General features: G+C 49.3%; 1 protein-coding gene across 1 annotated transcript; it reads left to right on the top strand.

The window, feature by feature from the left end:
* Nucleotides 1-1149: 1149 nt before the first annotated feature.
* Nucleotides 1150-3114, top strand: LOC142803514 (uncharacterized). The gene is made up of 2 exons (XM_075888639.1): nt 1150-1501; nt 1616-3114. The coding sequence occupies exons 1-2, from the start codon at nt 1418-1420 to the stop codon at nt 2960-2962; spliced, it is 1431 nt and encodes a 476-aa protein (XP_075744754.1). The 5' UTR covers nt 1150-1417; the 3' UTR covers nt 2963-3114.
* Nucleotides 3115-9746: the final 6632 nt, after the last annotated feature.

Below are 9746 nucleotides of genomic sequence, written 5' to 3'. Positions count from 1 at the left end.
GAGACCAAATGGCAGGAGGTGAAACTGGTATAGGCCATTCGGAGTTATAAAGATGTTCTTCTCAGCGTCATTTGGGTCTATTTTCACCTGCCAATAGCCAGAAAGAAGATCCAGCGTAGTGAAAAAAACGGGCACAATGCAGGCGGTCTAGAGCATCATCAAGACGAGGAAGCGAATACACGTCAGGCTTGGTGACACTATTTAGCCGTCGATAGTCAACACAGAAACTGATTGTGTCGTCTTTCTTTTTTACAAGAACTACGGGGGACGACCACAGACTTCACGAGCGCGATATGATACCACGCTTAATCATATCATCAACTTGCTTAGCGATTTCTGCGCGTTCAGAGGCAGAGACTCGACGCGGGTGATGCCGAACGGAAATTTCAGAGCCGTGTCGATTTTGTGCTGCACCAAAGGAGTGTTACCGGGCTCACTGGGTGATATCGCCACGCAGTCACCGAACTTTTGTAGAAGTGCTTGAATCTCAGCTTTCTGTGACGCAGTCAAGTTGGGGTCGAAGTTGAATTCATTCCAGTCGAAGGGCAATGCACTTGGTGGCGAAGGTGCTTAGGGCTTTACTACTGCTACGAAGGACGATGCTTCAAGGTAGGTACAGGTACCAAGGATGGTGCCTGACGGCACGCACATGATGCTGTTGGACAGGTTGAAGAGAAGCACTGCAAAGGTTTTGCTGGAACAGCGATGGAGGGCCCGCGGCATCGCGAATTCGCCTCCAGGCCGGGAACAAACGGCACTTTCTACAAGAATGTCCTTGTCAACATTCGGACTTATCGGGGCTGCAAACAGGAACCCACGCAGCAGACGACAAGGGGATGGTAACTGAAGTCGCCGTTATCACGGGATTGAATAGAAGCGATGGTTTTCCACTTTCAAGTTCTTCACTTCTGTTTGTACCCCTGGCCGTATTCGTGCCCGTTGTTAGAATGCCGACTTTCGAAGAAAATTTATCAATCAGACTTTTAGGGGCGAAGCTCCTTAGGGCGTGGGCTGTGCGTCCCCTGTAGCCTGTATGTAGCCACCTCTAGATTAGTTCTTGCAGTGTTCACTAGATGGCGGTACCGTCCCCTGTATGTAGCCACCTCTACTTTAGTTCTTGCAGTGTTCACTAGATGGCGGTACCGTCTCCTGTATGTAGCCACCTCTCGTTTAGTTCTTGTAGTGTTTACTAGATGGTGGTACTTGTAGCTGATGATGAAAAGATGCAAGATGTTATAAACTAGAAAGCGGTACTTGTAGTTGATGAAAGACGCGAGATCTTATAAAATAGGAATGATGTCACATATGGCGCGTGTCATTGGTTGAAGGCAATCGTTCGATTTAGTGCGGCGACGTACGCTAGGGGGAGCGTTGTAATAAAATCCGTTCGCTGTTGGCGCGCGCTCGGAGTCGCCGGATGGATAAGGCTGCACAGCGGAGAGAGCGCAAGGCGGCAGCAGCGCGCGCTCGCAGACAGAATCCCGATGTGCGAGCGCGCGAGGCAGAAGCGCTCCGTGAAGCTGCGCGACGCCGCCGCCAAGATCCTGCCGTACGTGAAAAAGAGGCTGCAGCGGCGCGACGCCGCCACCAAGATCCTGCCGTACGTGAAAGAGAGGCTGCAGCGGCGCGACGCCGCCGCCAAGATCCTGCCGTACGTGAAAAAGAGGCCGCAGCGGCACGGCTGCGGCGTGAACAGGACCTGCCGAACGCCACACAACGGGAAGCGGCGAGAAAGCGTGCGTATCGACAGGCGAACCGCGAAGCGAGAGTTCGAGAGGCTTCTGCAAAGCGCGCCAAGAAAGAACACGAAGGTGCCGACGCGCGTTTCAAGCGCGACTTCCTGGACGTTTCGTTTGGCCATAGCTGTGGTGTGTGTGATAGACTGTGGTTCTCGAACAGTCTAGTCACGATATCTTCCATCAAGAACGACCAGGCTCGGGGTAATGCCATTGCCGTGCTTCGGCGCGAGTTCCCCGCCGACGACGGCGGCAGCAGCAGTGGCGGTGACTACAATGTTTGCTCGAGCTGCAAGAATTCGCTAGTGGCGGGAAAGGTGCCTCTAAAGAGCGTATCTTATGGCTACACGTACCCACCCAAACCGGATCACTTGCCGCCTCTGAACCCCGTTGAGGAACGACTGATCGCTCCTCGTCTACTGTTCATGAGCATAAGGCGGTTGACGCACGGAAGCGGACAGTACCGCATCAAGGGGCAAGTGGTTAACGTTCCGATAAACGTCCCCAACACGGTTCAATGCCTACCTCGGAACGTTCCGGACGACGTGGCCATCGACGTTCATCTCAAGTGCCGGCTCGTGTGCAAACCGTCGTATAAGAAAGGTCTCGTTAAGAAACGTAACATGCACGAGTGGCTCAAACACCTCGAGCATTCTCCGTTATACAAGTACCTCAAAATCAAAATTGATTCGAGCCGCCTCGCGAACGTGCAAGACGACGGTGACGTGGATGACGACGAGTCAGAATGTCCGGCAGGTGGTGTCGCCATCTACGTGAGGCAAACGGAAACGGCTGAAGATCTCAGACTACCACTCACGAGTCAAAGCCAAAACGGAGAATATGCAGCCATCAAACTCTTTGACTCTGGAATCGTCCTCATGACCATGTACCTCGCACCCAACCTGTCGACCGGGAACATCAAGACACTCATAGACACGGCGTTACGAAATTATGAGAACAAATACAAGAATGGACCATTTGTACTACTTGGAGACTTTAACGTGGCTATCATAGACAATAATTGGCTTATCCAACATATGGCTTCTAGATATGCACTCAGACGTATATCGTTTGACCATATGAAACCTACCACGATCCGAGGAACATGCATAGACCTAGTATTTGCAAATTGCCCACTGCAACCCATACAGGAACCGCTCTTCCTTCATTTCACAGACCATAAAGCCGTCATAATGAAGGGACATCGCAAGCCATTCATCGTCTAAGAACAAATAAAAGTTGATTTGTGTATATACACACACAGCGTTTCTCACGTCTTTACATGATGATCGACTGGGCGAATTACACGGAAGATTCACAGTTTACCGATGAATCCCTCCGGAGCTTCGCCCATTCATCATCATTCACCCCGTGAATATGCCGCAAACATGAACCCACGCAGCAGACGACAAGGGGATGGTAACTGAAGTCGCCGTTATCACGGGATTGAATAGAAGCGATGGTTTTCCACTTTCAAGTTCTCCACTTCTGTTTGTACCCCTGGCCGTATTCGTGCTCGTTGTTAGAATGCCGACTTTCGAAGAAAATTTATCAATCAGACTTTTTAGCATGCGGTAGTTGTCAGCGAGCATGGAGCGCGCTTTGTCAAATGTTCTGTGAACGACATGACTTAACGAGAAATACGACTGCCTAGAGCAAGCTTTACTGCAGGTTTAGAACACTTGCTCGAATCGGTGTCGAAGCGGTAGATATCAGTTCAATGGTGTAATCAGTGCCGTTAAACTGCAAACTAATGCTAAACTCTGCGCACCAATCACAGCCTAAGATCGCTAGCATACGCAGGTTTGGGACCACAAGGAACCGCTGTCTCCTGCTGTCTTCGCACACACATTCGAGCAAACTTTGCCGAGAGTAGGGAGAGTGGCTCCGTCAGCAAGGACGAGATGGGGTTGATCGACTTGCTCAGGGCTCACCGAAAATCTTCCAGACAAGAAACTCATCGCCACCAAATGTAACAGCCACTAAACACACAAAAGTGAAGTACACTTAACACGCCTTCAATCTGGCAGCCATTGTCACCAGCCTCACTGTTTTCCAAAAACACTTCGTCTTCCTCGTTCTCTGTCCAGGTGTATCCCTCACGTGCCGGTCACCTCGTTGTTATGATCCACTAAATTATGTAAGTAAGCCCTTGCTTTTATCAAATGGTGTGCTTTATAGTGCCATGTATGATTGGCTTCAAGCAATGCTACATGCTCGCCAATTCTTACTTTTGTGTCTAAAAGTGCGCACATTTTTGTAGCGTTGTAATAAAAAAATCACCTCTCTTGCACACCCACACTATCACATCTTCTTATTGATCTCAACTCATTATATGTCTAAAAAATCAAGTAAATAAACAAGCGCTAGAGTCATAACAACATTGCCATTGTTTTTCGTCCTTGAATCTTTCACAGGAGTTCAGCCTACACGACCTCCCATGGTGAGGTTTCATCACACCCACAATGTTTGGTGTTCTGCAATAAAGATACGTAATTAGTTCAGTATGCTGGGAGCACAAATGATTGCTTGGCACACATAAAACAAACATTTTATCATTCATTTGTGTTAATTGTTGCTGTAAGAGACATGCCGAAAGGACAGTGATATGCAGAAGTGTGGTTGTAGCATCTAAATGAAAAATGCCTGACATAATAAAGAGAACGTAAACAGTTCGCAGGATCTTGTGATCGGCGATTGGGTGTGCGCAGTAATATGATACCCATAAATGAGGTTAATCCTGCAGCAGCCTGCTACGATTTCTCTAAATAGTGTCCTAACCTCCAGTGATTGTTTGCAAAACCTCTTTCTTGCATTTCTTTAAAACAAAAATAATAGACTAAACATACTCGAACACCATACATATGTTACCGTTACTCCCTGGTGGTCATTAGAGCATCAGAATGTCCGCCACTTTTTTCTTGTACTGAAATGCAAAAGCTGTTGTTGCGCACTACGCATTTTTATTGCAAATGTTCTCAAACGCCGCAACACGCGTAGTTGTTGATGTTGTTCATAAAGTTTCCACATTGGCGTAGCGCACAAACTTTTAAATTACGCTTGAAAATTTACGTTATGTCTGTGAAAGACAATGTCAGCAAGCAACCTTTCCCGTCGCAGCAGCCGCAGAGTGAAAAGCGTGGACCGTTCGCGGTCCATATGAAACGAAACCATCATTAGCGGCGGTTTCGGGCACAGTGATTGGAGCGAACGGAATACTTTTGTTTTCGCTGCCATCGCGGCATGTGAAACAGGCTTTACATCAGCAAATGCAAGAACACAAGTGCACTTTGATAAAGAGCCGCTTCATACAAAATTTAGGAAAAGATGTCAATTGTGTACGTATCTGTCGCGGCCTAATAAGTAATTTTTACAGGGCGTGTGAGACCGCCTTTAAACACGTGTTCCAATGAGAAGGATGGAGACCGCACTCCCGGCGTGTCTCGAACCAACATCATGCTTGGAGATAATTTTTATTCTTTGGCAGTAAACGTGTAAAAAAACTCAAGTTTCTCGTAAAGGGCTGGTTTTTATAGCAACGCCTCTTTTTGTCTTCAAGTTGTGCCTATTCGCCGATAGGTACACGCCACCAGCAGCGATTCGGCGAGTGCGCGTTGCTGTTACTTTAGGCAACCTAAATGGTTTGTGCTTTGTGGACAAAACGCAGCGCACACCAGCAAAACCGTTGTATTTATTTACCTTTACAACGCTTTCTGACACGCGGCGAGAAAGTCCCGCCTTTTTACAAGTATTTAAAACGTTAGGTGGTGTCTGCGTCTAGAAAAAAACACTAACGTGTCCCCTTCACTTTGCACAGCGTTACGGGACGTGTGTCAAGTCAAACTACTCTGCGTAGGCCTACATATGCAGAAATGTCGCGCCCGTAGCATTCCCTTATATTATACTCTAGTGGGGCGACCGACAGGCTGTCGCTGCTGTCTCGGCGCCCCAAAGCAGCAAGGACGGCCGCTAAGAGTTTTCGCGGTGCTACTTTGACTTTTCATGTACGCGAGCGTGCGCTAACAGCGTGTTCTATCAGTAGCACGGGCAGTGTGGGAGTCAGTCAGCACGTGTGCGTAGGCCTATCCGTGAGTTTGGTGCGTTATGTCAACATCTGGAAGCTCTGCCGCAAACGTCAACGGGGCGACGACGCTTGCTGCGTTGTGCGCTGAGTGCGCTTTGGCATTCCCGCTTGCTTGCCGGTGTGGTTGAAGCAGAGAAATCATCTGCATTCACTTGTGAGTCAGCCATGCGTTTTGCACTGCGTTCCGGAGTGGAGGCTGGTTGTGATGGCTGCATCATAAGCTCTGTGAAAGCGCTGCCGCCGCCAGATGCAACCGGCGGGACTACGGAACTGTCCTGGCGAGCGTCCCACGCACAACGTTGAAGCGAACGGCGCCAAGGGTGGTAAGTCGTGGTCGTCGATGGTGTCCGGGAGAAGAGAGCCTGGAGGCGATGCCACGGCCTCGTCTGAGACGTCTGGCAACTCTGTCCTTAAGCGGTAAGGTCAGACAGCTAAGTGTCGCTGCGTTGATCCAGGGCGCAGACAGTGCAGGAACGCAAGTGGGGCAATCGTTGCGCGAGCCGATGCTATCACCAGATATTCACTGAGTTGTCGAAACGCGTTCGTTCTCGTCGGTAGATCAGCTGCGTACGCTAAAGTTACCTCTAAAATCGGACACTCCGTGTTCAAGTGGGCAACGTCAGGTTTCCTTTTCAATCAGCAGTTTTGGACGCATGCTCACAAAGCATTATTTTTTAAAGGACTGACCGCAAAGGTGGCCCAAGTCCTCAAAGAGCTTAGCGGGGTCCGTATTTTCCATCTAAAACAGCCCATTGACCCTAACAAACTCCACTATTGGCTGAAAAATAAAGCATGTACATATATATAGTTCATCCTCAAACATATCATGCAACAGCCGTCCTGTATAAAAGCGCTCCGCCGAATAAGCCACCTGAAAGTGCAGTTTAAGCTCATTACATTGTTCAAGAATATGGCTCCCCGAGATCACGACACCGTCACCCAGTGTTGGTCATGCTGACGAGTTTGAGGGGGTCACTGTCATTAAGCGTGGCATAAACCAATGGAGAATGGTCCTCTCTTCTAGACGAGCTCAAAACCCACCTGTATGTTTTCCATAAAAGAAACTCAAAATTCGATGGCATAACAGTGTTCGCCACACTACCAGCCAAATGTAATGAGTGAGGGCTATCTGTCTTCATTAGGGAAGGGAGTACAGCGAATGGTGCTTACGGGCCATAACACTGGTGCCGTAAGTATCGGTTCCAACAGTTTGACATGTCCAACTTGCATGAGTGCAGAAAGGAATTGGGTGCCAAATAGATGCCATTCGTGAATTCGTCGGTTATGGTATCAAGTCCCGAAAATCGCGTTCCGAAGTTGTCGCTTTTGCGAGAAAAATATCGCGCAACAATGCCCCGCTCTTCAGTGCAGCATTTGTCGGTACTTTGATCCACAATAAAAGAATATTCTACTTGTCTTATGTCTTTCACCAGCATGTCGAAGAATGTTTGACTGAGGACCTTGGTAACAATGGCTCTGCATTTATTACGTCCAGAAGTCAGTCCTTCTGTTACGCTGGAGTCCTGAAAAGCACTCTTTGTGAAACGAGGTTTATTGGCGTAAGTAGTACTTGCACAGCAGGTCTATTGACGCGGAAAGCGGATGGCAGCAACTGACCCAGGAATCACAGCAATCGGGTAAGCAGCTAGCGCTTGGCTCCTGTCGCTGAAGGAGTGACCCACTGCGGCACATAATCTTCTTCCTCTCTACAATACCCCGGCGACAAAGGCAAGCCATCCTGGCAAATCAAGGCGGCCAGAATAGGAGTGGATCGAGATAGGGCTTGATTGATTGATTTGTGGGATTTAACGTCTCAAACCCACTATTTGATTATGAGAGACGCCATAGCGGAGGGCTCCGGAAATTTTGACCACCTGGGGTTCTTTACCGTGCACCCAAATCTGAGTACACGAGATAGGGCTTGAGATGACTCAAGTGGATAGTCTCACGACCAAGGCGTCGCCTGTCTGTAGATGGCGTGACCGGCTCGATCACGTATGTGACATGAGATCGACGTTCGACGACGCGATAAGGACCGTGAATCTTGGGGGCAAACTTAGAGGACAGACCTGGGGAGTGGAAGGGCAGTCGGAGCCAGACAAGCGAGTGCACGGCAAAAGTCTGGAAAAGTCTCGACTGCTCACTGTCGTGGCAGTCTTTTTCGAGTGCTTGCTTGTCCGAGGTAAGTGATCGGGCCAACTGACGACACTCTTCAGCGTGGTGCACAATTTCAGAAAGAGGGTTGAACTCTGAGGCGTCGAGACGATACGGCGAAAATGTGTCAAGGGTGGAGCGTGGCTCACGCCCATATAGAAGAAAAAAAGGCGAGAAGCCTGTGGTTGACTGCGTCACAGTGTTGTATGCAGAAGTCACAAATGGGAAAATGACTTCCCAGTTCGATTGGTCGGATTTGACATACTTGGTGAGCATGTCTCCTAGCGTTTGGTGTAAGCGCTCAGTTAGACCGTTGGTCTGCGGGTGGTAGGCTGTAGAGGTGCGGTGCACCGTGCTGCATGCTCGAAGGAGCTGTTGTACAACTTCGGATAAAAAGATACGCCATCAATCACTCATTAGTTCACGTGGGGCCCTGTGACGCAGTACGAAGCGTCGCAAGATGAAATTGGCTATGTCACGTGCAGCAGCCGTAGGTAGTAGAGCTGTTTCAGCAAACCTCGTCAAATGGTCGATGGCGACAATGATCCATCGATTTCCAGCGGCAGAGCACGGAACGAGACTATATAGATCAATTCCAACGCGTTCCAAAGGGCGCGCCGAACACGGTAGAGGCTGTAATATTTCTGGTGAATGGGCCGCTGTCTTTCGTCGTTGGCCCAATGAACAGGACCGAATGTATTTTCGTCCAAAGATGTAAATACCACGCCAGTAGTAATGCTGGCGGATCCGGTGATAAGTTTTAAACACACCAGAGTGAGCATGTTGTGGGTCGGCATGAAAAGGCGCACAAATGGCATATCGCATGTGGCGTGGTACAACCAAGAGCCAGTTACGACCATCCGCGTGGCTGTTTCTGCGGTATAGTTGCACGCCCCGTACCTCGAAATGTGTGGCTTGGCGGTGACGAGCGCGTGGGTACGCACACAGCTCGAGGAGTCGGAAAGAATGTTAAGGAGAGATGTTATCCATGGGTCTTTCCGCTGTTCAGACGACATGCTTGAGACGGAAATGGGAGCGGCGGGGAAGTTGGCGTTCGAATGTAGGTCTGCCCTTGATCTCACTGGTGATCGTGAGAGGGTGTCCGCATGAAAGTGTTTTTGTCCTGAGCGGTAGACAACACGAATGTCGAATTCTTGTAGGAGAAGAGCCCAGCGTCCAAGGCGCCCTCAAGGATGTTTTAGCGACGCCAACCTAGAAAGTGCGTGGTGGTCTGTCACAACGTCAAAGCTCTGTCCGTACAAGTAAGGACGAAAATTGCTTAACGCCCAAACAATTGCAAGGCACTCTTTCTCAAATACTGAGTAATTCTTTGCCCCTTTCTTGAGTGCGCCGCTTGCTAATGGGACGACGTACTGTAGAATACCGGGCTTTCGTTGCGCGAGTACTGCTCGCATACCAACGCCAATGGCGTGTGAATTTCAGTGAGGGCACTTCGATCATAATGGCGTAGAATGGGTGGTGACGTAAGCAAGCGGCGCAGTGTAAGGAAGGCTTCGTCACATTCCGGGTCCAGTTAGATTAGCTGGACCGTTCAGTGGTTGCGTAAGTGGGACTATTATTGATGCAATGTTGGGGACGAAACGGCGAAAATACGAGCACAAGCTGATGAAGTTTCTAAGTTCTTTAAGTGAAGTCGGCTTTGAAAGTCAGCTATGGCTCAAAGTTTGTCCCGGTCGGGGCGAATTCCATCCTTTGACACAACATGGGCAAATATATTAAGTTGGCGAGCCTCAAAGTGGCACTTCTTGAGG

Source organism: Rhipicephalus microplus, chromosome 3, assembly GCF_043290135.1.
Source record: "Rhipicephalus microplus isolate Deutch F79 chromosome 3, USDA_Rmic, whole genome shotgun sequence".
Lineage (NCBI taxonomy): Eukaryota > Metazoa > Arthropoda > Arachnida > Ixodida > Ixodidae > Rhipicephalus > Rhipicephalus microplus.
This window is presented reverse-complemented; position numbering and strand designations above follow the sequence as displayed.

Bases quoted from the DNA above. Each gene is read 5' to 3' on its own strand.
- LOC142803514 (XM_075888639.1), top strand. From the start codon at position 1,418: ATGGATAAGGCTGCACAGCGGAGAGAGCGCAAGGCGGCAGCAGCGCGC. The intron at 1,502-1,615 runs GCAGAAGCGCTC...CGTGAAAGAGAG, and splicing joins CCGATGTGCGAGCGCGCGAG to GCTGCAGCGGCGCGACGCCG.